At 43.2% G+C, this 14,623-nt stretch overlaps 1 protein-coding gene across 11 annotated transcripts in view; it reads left to right on the top strand.

Moving 5' to 3' along the window:
* The window catches only part of NRG1 (neuregulin 1), a 438,532-nt gene that overhangs the window by 274,323 nt on the left and 149,586 nt on the right, over positions 1-14,623 (top strand). For 2 of the 11 annotated variants that reach the window (XM_048502952.1, XM_048502948.1), the window contains exon 1: positions 13,108-14,520. The exons of 4 other annotated variants lie outside the window; for them this stretch is intronic. In XM_048502952.1, coding sequence (XP_048358909.1) covers positions 13,875-14,520 — 646 coding nt within the window. In that variant the 5' untranslated portion in view covers positions 13,108-13,874. Of the gene's footprint in view, positions 1-13,103; positions 14,521-14,623 lie in introns of those variants that run through there. 5 more of the 11 variants (XM_048502950.1, XM_048502949.1, XM_048502957.1 and 2 more) reach the window with 4 other exon arrangements.

Below are 14,623 nucleotides of genomic sequence, written 5' to 3'. Positions count from 1 at the left end.
TTGGAAATCCATAGCTTTCCAAACCTGTGAGTCTATCTATTGTGTACTTCTACATTTCAGCCAAAAGGGTGTCAGTTGCCAAGACTGTATGAATGTTCCAAAGCTGTCAAAGTTGCTGTCTCGTTCCATTCATGACACAGCAAAATGAAGTGACGTGATATTCTTTTCCCACAAAATATACTCTTTAATCCAAAAATGAGGCCATATGATAGTACAGAATGGGAAAAGTGCAATATGTTTTCATAGCAGAATTCATTTGTATTACCAACATTTTCTGGGAATCATTCATTTCTTTGCTTCATGTAGAGTTCACCTTTCTCACTGAAACTAAAGGAGGCTTACACAATTAAAAACAATGCAATAAAGGCAATACATTGAACCAATAATGCAGTAACACTGCATTGTGTGATTAGAGGAACAGTGCAACAGTTTCCCGTATACAATGACCAAAGCAATGAAAACCCTAAAATTTTGCAGACAATAATGGCAACCCTTTTCCCTTTATAAAAACACCAAAACAATTAGATCAAGGGTCTGCAACCTGCGGCTCTCCAGATGTTCATGGACTACAATTCCCATCAGCCCCTGCCAGCATGGCCAATTGGCCATTGGCCATGCTGGCGAGCTGATGATGAAGGCTATGAATCCATGAGCTGTATCTGACCACTATTTCGTTATCCAAAATACACCTGTTACCATCAGTTTGAGTTGTATCCTGTTTTTCTCTCTCTTCCTACATCTTGGATTTTGGTTTACCTAATTGGTTTTCTTAATCTAATTCAGAATAAAATAACATTTTCATGCATGCAAAGCAAAATGGGAATGAAAAAAGGCGACTTTCAGAGTTCACTTCAGACGTAATATTTTCAAAATCACCAGCCACGTTCATTTTTTGTTTTACCCTTGTGGGCGTGCTGGTTTGACTATCAGGAAGGTATATACTTTTAGAGAACAGAACCATGAATTGAATTGTCTAATTTGCTGCTAGCAGATTTTCCCAGCTGTCTGTAACCTTTCCCCATCCAAACGCCCTCCTCCGGTATAATAAACCAATCACTGAGTAATGTGAGTGTCAGGGTATGGGAGGGGGAAAGCTGCCCTTCTTCTGTTGATTCTATTCACATTATTTGCCCTTATGCCAGACTCTTAGATTTATATATATCAAGAAGTTAGATATGGTGAAAATGTTGCAGACGGCATTCTGAATGTATCCGCGATAAAGTTTGAAAGAAAACATATAGCTGTGCATCAAACTGACATGTCTTCAAAAGAGGGAAAAGGCAAGGAAGCTGTTCTTTATTTTCATCATTTGAAATGTGTTTCATTGAAACGCTGGAAACAGCCATACAGGCATTTCTTGGCAATGGGGAAGAAATGAGAAATGATGCTATGATTGCCATAAGCAAGGCATGAAGACGTCTCAGCATTTTGGGGGTTGTTGCGGCATACTCTGGCCATGCTGTTTCTAAACAGAAGGATCTGACTGCACACTGGTGTGCATGGATTCAAACACGGAACGTATCTCTGCGTACAGGTGTGACTGATGCGGAATCCAAAACCGACAGTTTATCTGTCTTTCGCAAACTACTTTTTACGGACTGTATAATGAAGCACTGAATGGAGAACATCTGGATCAGGTGGAAGTAACTGACACATTAGCTTAATGGCTTTATGGTTAATGAGTTAAAAGAGAAAGACTGGAGGAATAGATGTGAAATATGTGCCTCATTACAGAACGTTGCTAACATTAAACATATAATGAAGCCTTTCTTGCAAGGTAGTGCAAATTATTTAAAAGCTCCTTCTAGACTCTTGGAAGTATTTAGCATCATCAGTTAGATCTAGATTCAAGCTGACTCTGAAACATTCGGTTATATTTTAGTACACAAGGTATAATCCAGAGCCATTAAAATAATGAGTCTTGCCACTCATGTCAATGGGACGTGGTTTGAATCTAGGATCTCAGACACTTTCCCCTGCCAGCAAAAAAGGAAGTGAAGGGAAAGGACATTGTGCTTTTGGTCAAGTAGCGGTTTAAGAGGGAACATACAGGAGACTAATAGCTGCAAGAGCAACCTTTAGTGTTGATGCTCTAGAACTTCACCAAAGGCTGACCTTCATCTTAGCAGTTCCAGAGTTTGCCTGCCCAGAAGTCCTTGATGAACATCAGCTAAAGACAAATGCAACCCTGTATTCTTCAGACCTAATGGCAAGCTATAGTTTGCTGCCAGTCAAGCATTAATTAGACTGTGGTGTGTGAGGGGAAGAGAGTTTCTGAGGGAGAGCCGAACAGCGCAGTGTTAAACACAGTTACATCCCCCTAGTTACACCCTTCTAAGTCCATTTACTTCAATGGATTTATAAGGGTGTGACACTGCTTAAGATTGCACTGTGAGGTTCAATCTAGGCACTTTCTCCAGCATCCAGTCAAGCTGCATCTAAACCAGGGGTAGGGAACCTGCAGGCTCTCAGATGTTCAGGAACTACAATTCCCCATCAGCCCCTACCAACGTAGCCAATTGTGGCCATGCTGACGAAACATGATAGTGAGTGGATTCCTAATTATCTAATTCTGATCTAAACTAATCCATTGGTTGGCGTATGCTTGTTAATAGGCTTTGTTGTATTTGTATCCCTCCTTGTTTCATGGACTCATGTTGCCTTTTAACCACTTCATCAGTCTCAGTTTCTGACCCCAAGAGGCTCACTATCCAAGTACTAGACGGAGATGGCTTGAAGAACCTAAGTTTTCTTGCCACGCTATGAGAATGTTTAATTGTCTTACTGTTATTGCTTTTTTAAAAAACAAAAGTACTTCTCATTTTTGTGTCCTTGGTTTATTTGAGACTTCCAATTTATGTAATATTAAACCCTCTTCCATTTAAAAAAATCATGTAATGTGTGTTGCTAGACAACAGCCCTGCCTGACACCCCCCCCTTCTAAAAACACTGGGTGGATGCCAAGAGACACGTCAACAGAACCCTGGTGCCCTTCGCACCACATTGGAGACCCCTGGGTTTATGTGATGTGTTCCACAGCACCCTTTGTCTCCTAGGACTTTGTTCCACTCCAGAATTTACTGGGCTATTGAGAAATCCTGTTAGGAAACTTGATGGGTTTAATTTAAGGGGGAATAGCTGAATATTTAAAAATTTAACAACCTTAGTGGTGAGAATAAAACTAATTGTGTTAATTTTAAATCTGTGTGGCCAACTGTGATTAATGTTCCTGTCAAGAGGGTTAATTTTAAAAATTGTTTTTGTTTAGAAAGGTTGTGTATGCCTAAAGAACAATCCTCTTGAATGGAAAGCTGGAAAGCAGCTGTCAGTAATGAGAGTCGTGGGTGGCATCAATGAAGCCTGTGTTTCCTTTATCAGACTTGAGTGTCGTTGGGAAGAAACCACTTTTCTGCTCAAGTCTTGGCAATAGCTTAGGTTTACCCTGAAGAAAGTATTTAAAAAAATTTAATTAATTCTCAGTAAAAATACGTATAATAGTATACAAGAACAACAACAACAACAAAAGGGAGGGAAAAATACCATTAACTGGATTAACCTGGGGGTGCATCGGTGTCAGGTTAGAAAACCAAAACAAAGTGAGATCCTAAAACTGTCTAAAGACAGATTGGGAATGGGGGGCAAAAAAACAGCACAGTGTGAAAACAATTGTAAACCCTTTTAGACCTTTTAAAACCATTTCACACCTAGTTTTTTTTTCATTGTTTTTTTTTTTTTTTTTATCTGAGTCGCCTAAAGGTTTAAACCATGACTTTTAAAAATAAGCCAGGTTGCCAATATTATGGATAGCAGTCATTGCAAAGAGATGCACAATTCCATTTTCCTTACAGTAGAGCCTGATTGTATTTTGAATCAGATAATACAATCTGATACAATTCTTATGTAGCACTTGCCTGCGTGGTGCATGTATTGAGTAACAATATTCTCCAGGCAAGCTGGCATATCCAGTGCTGTGGAATTTCAGCCTTTTCATTCTCCCACAAGCTTTGAAGCTACTTGCTGTTAATTAGCTAGCTTTTTCTCTTTTCTGCTTTTTTATTATTTCACCCTTCTTCTAATTAAGAAGAAAAATCTTTCTGAACATTCACAATCCTAAAATCCAATTTTACAGCTTCCTCTCATAACATGCATGTACCACCCATCTCATGGATTTAACCTCTTTTGGTAAAGATTGCTGGCTGTACCAAATGTCAGTGTTGTGAATCAGTAGTTTTACAGTGTACAACTCAAGGACAGAGTTGTGCTTTAAACTGCATATGTGGGTCTGAGGTTGCATTCAGTCAGTTTCTGGAAGCAGCTTCTGAATTATGTCACAAGCAAGATGGCCTCTCCCTTGCTCTATTTTGCAGAGGTGTAGCAAGGGGGGAAATTGCCCGAAGCACTGGTGTGTCGTCCGCCCCTGTCACACTGTGCCCCCATCCACACCCTGCCTTTCTGGAACACCCAGAGCGTCCCAGGTGCAGTAAGCCCAGTGCGTTGCGTGTGCCCCTGTCCCCCTTGGAGTTACGCCTCTGCTATTTTGTTCTGTTCAGTACCAGATTGACGTTAGCAAAGCAAAAACAACTCAGAACCAAATCATCTAAAATCATCTGTAACACTGCAAGGACTGAAACATGGAAATATACAGGGGGATTTTTTAAAGGCAGCTGTATGAGGGAGGGACAGGATAACCTGTTCACTGGTGGACAGTAACCAGGTGACCAGGCCAGCAAGTTTTTTGTAAACTGGAAGAGTTCATTCTTTTCCTCTTATTGTACAAATGGTTTAACACATATGGATAGGAAGGCTTGAAAATATTTTGTGGATTTATTTTAAAAGGCTGGCATGTGATCCAGTCCAGATGCTTACTCATAAAAAAGGTAGACATTGAATATGTTTCCCTGTTGGCTGTTTTTTGAAATGCAGACACGGTTACAGACAAACTTTAGAAGAGTTGCCAGGTTTGTGTGCCACACTAAATCCACTTAAAATGGGCCATGACATTTTAGAGATTACTCGATTGTTAGTTTTTGCTAAGCTTTCTTCAACCCACTGCACCATCCTGAAGATGCCAATGTGCCACTTTTAAGTGTTTTTCCTAGGAATCTTTTCTTTACAGTGACTCATGCCTTCTTTTATAAAAGTATGTGTTCTTAAAAGTCTAATAATAAGTACAAAATAACATAAAGATTTTTATTTGCAATGACAGAATAACAAGCATCACATTTTTCAATGAGATCTTTAGTGTGACAGGAGTACATAGTGCAATATGTGTGAATAGGGTTATGAACCCACGACCAAACTAAAAGCTTCTGACTACTACCTGAAGGTAATGAACAACTGAATTGGCACACTAACTTGGACTTATATATCTATATCAATTGTAATAAATGATTGAAACATATATTTGTTCAAAGTTATTATTTCAATTATTCATCGTATAAATAGTAATACAATTATGTTAATACTGACCCTATTCTAATATCACATTCATGAAAATCATCAAGTGCAAAACATATATGTAAAGTGCCAGTGCCAATAAGCATTATCAGTATACAATTTTCATCATGTTGTTTGTCAAATGTATATCCAAAAGTCCATATAAGACTACTAAATGGATTACAAGAAATATTTACATTTCCATTTTTATGTGATTCCCAAATGGAACTTCACAACATCTCATCACGTTATTTATCAAGAGTGTATCCAAAAGTCCATATGAGACTTCAAATTGATGAATATTTATGTTTCCATTTTCATGTGATTCCCAAGTCCTGTTTACTACCTGAAGGTACCATTTTAGCTGTATGTTCTCTCGCACCTTTGAGCAGGCATGGTGAAGAACTAGGGATACAAGCATAAGAACATAAGAAAAGAAAGAGCCTGCTGGATCAGAGCAGAATCCATCTAGTCCAGCACTCTGCCCCTATGTGCATCACTTTATATTTTGCTACATTGAACTGCATTTGCCATTTCTTAGCCCACTCACCTAATTTATAAAGGTCCACTTGGAGCTCTTAGCAATCCTTTACAGTTCTCCCCACCCTACATAATTTGGTATCATCTGCAAACTTAGCCCTGCAGCTACCCACCTAATTCCAGGTCATTTATGAATAGGTTAAAGAGCATTGGTCCCAAAACTGTCCTTGGGGGACACCACTCCCTACATCTCTCTATTGTGAGAACGTCCCATTTACACCCACCCTTTGCTTCCTGTTTCTCCAACCAGTTTTTAATCCATAGGAGGACTTCCCCTCTTATTCCTTGATTGCTGAGTTTTCTCAATAGCCTCTGGTGAGGAACTTTGTCAAAAGCAAAGCATGCCTGAAAGATACTCCACACATATACAGACCCTCAATCCCTGCCCCTGGTTAGCTGAAGATATGCATGGGGCTGCTGAGGTGATTCAGAGGGAAGGACGGTGTGTTATCTTAGATGTGCTATTTTTTTTCAGTCAGCAAATTTGAACAGAAGAAAATAATCCCATAATTACCATGTGTGGGATCTGATTCCAGATCTAAATCATGCAAGCAGATTGTCAAAGCTGACAATAACAGCCCCTATTCAAGCTGATCACTTGGAACACTGGTTCTTCTATGATTGTATCTGCCATAGTTCCAAGAGGGGCTTCAAAGAAATGAACAGAAATGCCGTGATTTCATCATAACCAGTAAGCGGGGCAGATTAGTGCACTAGGTGGAGGGGCTATGACTCAGTGCCAGAGCATTTGCTTTGCACGCAAAAAGTCCCAGGTGCAGTCCCCCATATCTATAGTTAAAGGATCAGGAAATAGTTGATGTGAAAGACACATCAACACATATCCTGAGGCACTGCCAGTCTGAGTTGGCAATACTGATGGCCCAATGGCCCTGTTCATCTTCAGGTGTGGATTGTATCCGTTGGCCCCACCCTGGCTGTGCCTATGGAAATATTAATGCAAATAATCACCACCAGCACTGAGCATAGATTAGAAGGTTCAGTCTCAAGTAGAGGTTGGCTCACAATTAACATTCAGCCTACTATGACAAATGATCCTATCCAGGTTTACTACCCAGTTTAAGCTGCTACCCGAGGAGGGGAGGAAGCGGTCTGAGGGTGCAGAAGGATGCCATTGTGTGGGTAAAATTTGGCCACAGCCGTTTTATTGGTGTGCTGGCAAGGAAGCAAGAGGCATATGCATATGGGAATGAGATCCGGCACTGGGCAGCATGTCTGCCTGTCCCCTCAGTAATAGCTTTTCCCCTGCTCGATGCTTGAGGGAAAACACCTGGAACAGCAAGATAATGGGAGCCATCCCCTTGCTGCCCAAGAGCATGAGCCACCAGCAGCCCCTACCAGCATGTGGTTCTGGGCTGCGGCACTCACCTGCACCCACCCCACCCTGGCCTCTCTTATAGAAGTTCCCACCAAATGGGGTCGGCACGCAGGCTCCTCCTTCCCTGAACGAATCAGTCTCCATGCGCAGCCCGCCAGGCTGTGACAAATGAAATGCAAATAGCAACAATCACCATAACCAGAATGCCACCAACAAAAAACTCAGACCCGGGGGAGGGAGCCGGGAGAAACCGTCGGCACTTGGGTGAGAAGAGGCGCAGGATGACCCAGCCTGCCCATATAAGACCATGGCCTACCAGTGGTGGCGAACCTTTGACACTCCAGATATTATGGACTACAATTCCCATCAGCTCCAATTGGCCATGCTGACAGGCTAATGGGAATTGTAGTCCACATAACATGGAAGTCGCCAAGAAGGTTACCGCCACCAGGCCTAATCCTTCAGCTTCAGCGCCAGCAGCTGGGCTTCACATCCCTATGGTGGGCTGGATGCCAGCACTGAGCCTGCCCTCCCTCTGCCCCACCCCTGGGCAACAACAGCGGCCAAGGTAAATCTCAGCCGCTCTTTCTGGGCAGATGATCATCTCCCAGTCTACAAATAAAAAACATTTTTGATGGAGCAACACAATGGTTCTCATAACATATTAATAATGTTAGCAGGTCCCTCTGGTTCAGTTCATATGAGAGATCTGAGTTGTTTATTTGTCTCTTCGTTTTGTGGAAAGTTCTTTTCGAGAACCTGCTCCGCTAAGAAAAAGCGGCCCATTGCATCTCTTGTTCATTGGTTCATCCATCAACCAGGCCATTGAAGTATTCCTTGTTTCTACTCATTGTGCATTGGAACCTGAAGATTTTACTTTCCTTTTAGATGAGTTCTGTCCTGTTTCTGCTGCTCTCTTGGCAAGGCCAACTCTTTGTCAGTGTTCCTGTCTAGTCCTGTCTCATGCCTCAGCACCCTGATGGTTTGTGTAGCATCCTCAAATTCAGGTGGGAGTCAGGGAGATCATTTGCTTGAAGGAACCCACATAAAGAGATATCTGCACAAGGAAAGCTAACTAGTCAAGGACAAGGCAGTGAGCCTAGAACAGCTTTGACATGCCAGCACTCCATGTGCAGAGATTTATGTGGTAGTTCTGTCCAAACAGGCAGTCTGTGGTGTACATTCTGAGGAAGCACTACCCCTTGGTGTGAATTGACTGTCGTATCTTGAGCAAAGAGCTCTCCAGATAGTCCATATAGTTTTCTTACCTGACTGTGATTACTCCTTCATACTAGTTTTAACTCTTTTGAATATAAGAGAGAGGATAAGACAAATGCTTCCACAGGCTCATGGTGAAAACATATGAGAAAATCATGGTATCTGAATTTGCCTTTAAGAATATAGCAGAAGCTTCAAATGTTTCAAAACTTGTGTTAAAAAAGTAAGTTTCTAGCTCTTATGATCGTGGGAGAAAGCTTTGGCACATAGTACCATGTCTGATGGTGTCTTGATTACCAGAAAGTGGCTGAAACAACATCCAGTCCCAAGGCTGTTCATGCCCTTCATGGGTTTATACCCCTCTTTCAGAGCTGCCGTGATCATCAGTTCATCCCACCAGCCAACTAACATTTGGTTTTACATTCATCACTTCCTCTGTTTCCTTCTTTCCCTTCTGTCATGGCTTTCTGTGCCCTTAAGTTCCAGTCTCTCCAGAATATCAGGGGGTCTGCAACCTGCGGCTCTCCAGATGTTCATCTAGAGAGCTGCAGGTTGCAGACCCCTACTCCAGATGCAGGGTAAGACAGAGCACTGAACTGCAACATATGCAGATTTACATCACTGTTTATATTTTTCTGTGCACAGAATACAGAGCACAGTTTAGAGGACTTTTATGGCATCTAATTTTTGAAGAGGGTCCAATGCAGAATTCAAGGCTTGATGTTTGATGTGTCCACTTCTCAGTTCTGTAAGAGCAGACATGGGGGGGAAAGGCTCCTTAACTCCTTCCTTCCCAGATTCCAACAGAAGGGCAATGCAGCAGAAGCTCTGGCAGAGCCTTCCCTTTATTTACGGCAGCACAAGCCATCAGACAGGCAACTGTGAATGAACAGCTCATGCAGGAGGAGATAGGCTGAGCTGCAAATTATGGGTCCCTGAGATCGGGCTTGTGTTGAATTCCAGATTGGAATCATCTTGCAGAAAACTCCGCTTGTGTCATCAGCTGCATATCCCTGCTTTTTAATCCCACAGATCATTTTGCAGGGCCCTGAGGGAGCGGCGGCATGAACTTTTATCACAAACCTGCCTAACAATAGTGATGTGAAAACGCTATAAAGTTCTGAACTTTTCAGGAGATAAGTGTAATTATTTCTGCCACATTTATAATTTGCGACCAGATCTGGAGATTAGATTTTCCAGCTCTTACCCCAGACATTACCCGCTTAAATTGGAAAAGAGGCAGCGATTGCTTGCCTTGCTAACTTCTGCCATGTCATCTGTCCTTCCTTGCCATCTAGCGCATTTATCTCCAGACATGGGAGGAGGGTGGGTTGAGTGCCACCAACTTTTCCGTTGATGAAATGAGCGCAGGGCTTCTCAGAAAGACTTTGCTTGGGATCCTATGCAAAAGAATGCTATTTAGGATGGATGTCTGCAATATTTGGATGAAACTGAGTCGGAAAGCTGATGAGATCCAACCTGGTGAATGAGCAGATGTGGAAAGAGTGGTTTAGAGGGTCTTCAGGTGCCTCTTCTACTTAAGATGGAGGATTAAGAGGTAGTGTGCTGGGCAAGGGGGGCGGGAGTTGACAGCCATATTAAATATGTTTAAAAAGCCATCTAAAGTTACCATGCATTGACCCTGTTGACTCAGTTGCTTTCCCTAACTTTTGCATAATTTTTCTTCCTGTTGCTGTAATGATTAGGTGCATTTTGCACTGAGCACAAGGGATTTTATTGTGTGGTTTTATTAGAGGCTGCTGTTCGAGTGAATGGATTATCGAAATTAACCAAATTCCTCCCCAGTGTCTCTTGATTAAAGCTGGTAGGCTCAGCAGTGCCCAAGAAGTTGATGCTGTGCTCCGTCTCAAGGAGGGGCTGATGAAGGGATCCTAAACACATTGCAGGTCCACATATTGACACGCTGGACTGCAGAAATCTCCAAAGGAGCTCCTGCAGTGCCAATAAATCCGCTTTATGCAAATGTTACTTACATTTCCCCAGCCATGCTCAGGCTTTTCTTTTGTGCAATATGTATTCAGAATGGAGCAATAAAAATGGCAATTGAATGTGTGACTGAACGCAACAAAAAATAGGAGTGCTCTGAAAGCAAGGGAAGATACGCAATTCAGTGTCTTGGTACCTTTCTTTATTTCTATCTGGAGTGAAAATAAATTGCCATCGTCAAATTCAGGGTACCATTTTCAATTGCTCAAGTGGGAGGGCGGTGAAAGAGATTGGGGGGGGGGGGACGGATTCATTGTAAAGATCCAAAGTTACTCAGATATATTCAAGATGAAATTGACACAGGGGAGTGCAATTTTAAGGGCAATTGAGGTGGGGTTTCTTATACCTTGAAATTAATGGCCAGAAATATGGGTGCTCTTGAGGAATGTCAAATGGTGCCTCTGGTCGGACTTGTGTTTATTATTACACAAATTGCACATACAGTTGTTGGGAGAACCACACCTGGTGCGTGTGTTTCCCTTGCAAAAGTAGCAGAGCGGCACAGAGGCTGAACACAGGGAAGCTCACCTGGGCACACATGCGTGGCTGAGCTTGCTAGAGAGAACTTCAGACACAAAAGAAAGTCAGAGTCGTTTGTAGTTTCTAATCTAATGAAAATAGTATTTATTAGTGAACTCCATTCTGGATAGAAAGGTGGAGAGATAGGTTCACTATCTCGTCTAATCTAGCTGGATGGAGGTGGATGCGTAGGAGACACATCCTCTCCCTAGGCATGGTGAAGGTAAGATGGAGAGGTTCAGAGAAGAAGGCGGAAGCAAGGGAGGAGGTCCCTAAGAGTATCAGTCTACATCAAAGGGATGGAGTCAGCATGATAGAGTAAAGGTGACAAATTCCTAAGTCCCTATCTAGCCACTAGCTCGCTAGTAAAAAAAAACCCTCTGTAGGATGAGGCAGGAAACAGCGTAAAGTCCCTTTCTTCCAACAACAGTAAGGGCTGCACATGAACCCATGGACAATGAAGCCCACTGCCCAAACCTGCTGTTTTGCCTGCGTTGTGTTTTGCCAGTAAACATCAAGTGGCTTTAGAGGACTTGGCCAATGCAGAAGTGATTCCTCTAAATTCATTTTTTTGATTGACTCTGCACATTTTCAATATATAAAGATCAGGGCTTCTGGAGCCCCCCCCCCCCCAATTAAAAAAAACAGCAAAGGGTCCCACCACCCCAGCATCTCTAGACCAGGGGTAGGGAACCTGCGGCTCTCCAGATGTTCAGGAACTACAATTCCCATCAGCCTCTGTCAGCATGGCCAATTGGCCATGCTGGTAGAAACTGATGGGAGTGGTCCCTGAACATCTGGAAAGCTTGAGTTCTCCTAACTGCAACACGAACTCAAGAAAATCAGAGGCAAAATGAGGGGATTCTGTGTGTGTATGTTCTGCCCTTTCTGTGATGCCTTCAATTACCTCAGAATTCCAAAGGAAGCTCTGTCCATGGTACAGGAATTCTTCATACCAGTTGGATTATAGCTGAACTATTTATAATTTGTAGCTTGCTTTACTGTTTAAGAAACCCAGTTTTTGAGTGATATTGCTTACCGTTTTAACATCAAACTTATCCAGCAGCAGCTTGAATTGCAAACTGGAAGACATTAGTCAATCTGTTGCATTCCTTCTTGATTCCAAAGGCACGTTTGAGCATTCTTCACTAGGAAACCAAACATGAATTTTTATTTGTAAATTTGACAAGTTATATGTGCTCTACTAAAATGTACACTCCCTTAGTAAATTAAAAAAACACTCTGAAGAGAGTAGATTTATTATGGCTTGAGCTTTTGTGGACAGGGCATACTTCGTCAATTGCATGAAGTATGTCCTCAGTTGGGAGATATATATGCATAGCCATAGAGAAAAAACAAAGCATAAAGGGTGGCCTCCGAGGGTTTCTCTGTGTGTATGCATGCATATAGGCACACTGACAGTAAATGCAGCATTATCGTGATATGGTTTTAGAATTATTGCTTCTCAGAATAACATTATGCCTGAAATGCAAGTTTGTCCAAAGTTGGATCTTTGTGGAAACGAGCTATTCTTCAGTGGCAGTTACGATGCAGGCATGTTTTTCCAGGATGGTAGGAAGGCAAACTTTGTGGGTAGAAGGCAGTCAGAAACTGCGGCTGAAAGGCCTGTGTCCCTTGGGAGGGATCGGATATCCGACAGCCTTCGCCTCAGGTCCAGCCCACGAGGCTGCCACCTACAACCCTCCCCGCCCTCATCCTCTCTGCAGCTTTGTTAGATTGCTCTGATCGATTGGCATCCTTTCATGACCACACAGTGGAAGAAAGAGAATGTGAGAGACAGAGACAGAGAGAGAAAGAGAAAGAGAGAGAGAGTCTAACTAGCTCCTCCATGCCTCCCTTTGATTTTATGGCCTCTATTTCTCTAATTGGATAATCTAGGAAGTCGCTGGCAGTTGCCGGGCGTGCTGATTTCACTCCAACCAGCCCTGCAGAGGGGTGGGGTGGGGTGGGGTGGAGGATGGGAGAGAGAGAGGAAGGAGAGGAGGGAATCCGTACATCAGAAGAGCCAAGGGAAGGACGGGAAGCAGGCACTAAAGTATTGACGAGGGACCATGAAACAGGAGACAGCAAGAACTGAGAGGAGAGAGTTGCCGTCCCCTTCCTTTCAGATCTCCCGGTAGTGATGTTGCTTGCAGTGATGCTCCAGGAACAGGCACCTGCTGCCCTGTAATGATTCAGCCTCTTTCTGCTGGCACTTTTTCACAACAGGATGCTGTTGCTACTGTCACTGCTCCTGCCACCGCCGTCGGCACTGCTGCTGCTGCTGCTGCTTCCACCCTTCTTACTGGTTTTCCTTTTGCTTCTGCTGCATGAAGGCTGTTTTTTCCTCCATTTAGGCAGCCACCAGCCTCATATGATCAAGGTGAGAAGCCAGCCGTCTCCTCTGGGCTGTTGGTTCACTTAAAACAATTTGTTATAAGGTTGCTGCGTTTTATCTGGGTCCCATCTTTTCACCTCCCTGAAGAATCCAAGTGGTTTGAGACTCACTGAAGGGATTATAAGCAAAATTATTAAAAAGTGAAGCAGGAAAGAAGCTGAATCATTCTGAGGTGATTTTGCGACTCCTTTTTTTTAAGGGTTCGAGAGGATGGGTTTTTTCCTCTTTCCTTCCCTCCTTTACTTGAATCACGTTCAGACTCTTCGACTTTTTTTCTGACTCTTGTACTATGACGCTGTCAGATTTGTGTGAATGTTTTCTCTCTTCTGGCTCGCTTGCCTGGTAAAAAGATGGACTAGGATAGAGTTTAAGGCCTTCTAAAGGAGCGCTTGGTTGTAATATATCTATATGTGATTAAATATGTCGGAAGCCACTCTGGAGGCTTTTCCCAACCCCTCGATGCAGCTGAGCCCCACTGCATCACTCGAGGGGCTCCCAGCTGAGGAGGACGTACCAGAGGCTCAAGCGGAGGAGACGAGGGTGCAAGGAATAGTAGGCCTGGCTGCGACTTGCTGTGTCTGCCTGGAAGCAGAGCAACTGAAAAGCTGTCTGAACTCTGAAAAAATCTGCATCGTCCCCATTTTGGCTTGCCTGATCAGCCTGTGCCTCTGCATTGCTGGCCTCAAGTGGGTCTTTGTGGACAAGATTTTTGAGTATGACTCTCCTACCCACCTCGACCCCGACAGGATCGGACAAGATCCCATCACTGCTGTGGATCCAACTGCACTGTCTGCCTGGGTGCCGTCTGTGGTGCAAACTTCATACTTAACAGTGCCTACCAGTGAAGTTGAGGTTGAGGTTACCGGGCAGGTGGATGGGTCCCTAGTTCCCTCCAAGGCTGCTCCTCAGTCATCGCCGCTCAATAGTGTTTTAGGTTCTAATTTCTTACCCTCCTTGGCACCTTCCTTACCTCCATTGAGCTTGGAACCGGAGCTGAAAAGAGCCACGACATATTCTGTGGCAGAAGAAGCAGAAACTAATATCCAAACAGCTTCGCCGAAACTTGGTAAGTCAAAGTTCCTAGCCCACCCTTCCGCACAAGAGTGCAGTCTTTGCTACCATATTCCATGATCAGGGTAATGTGGATAGCGTTGGGTTGAATGTGGGTA

The sequence above is a fragment of the Sphaerodactylus townsendi genome, linkage group LG07 (genome assembly GCF_021028975.2).
Source record: "Sphaerodactylus townsendi isolate TG3544 linkage group LG07, MPM_Stown_v2.3, whole genome shotgun sequence".
NCBI lineage: Eukaryota > Metazoa > Chordata > Lepidosauria > Squamata > Sphaerodactylidae > Sphaerodactylus > Sphaerodactylus townsendi.
Note: the sequence above shows the minus strand (reverse complement) of the source record. Positions and strands in the feature narration are given on the sequence as shown.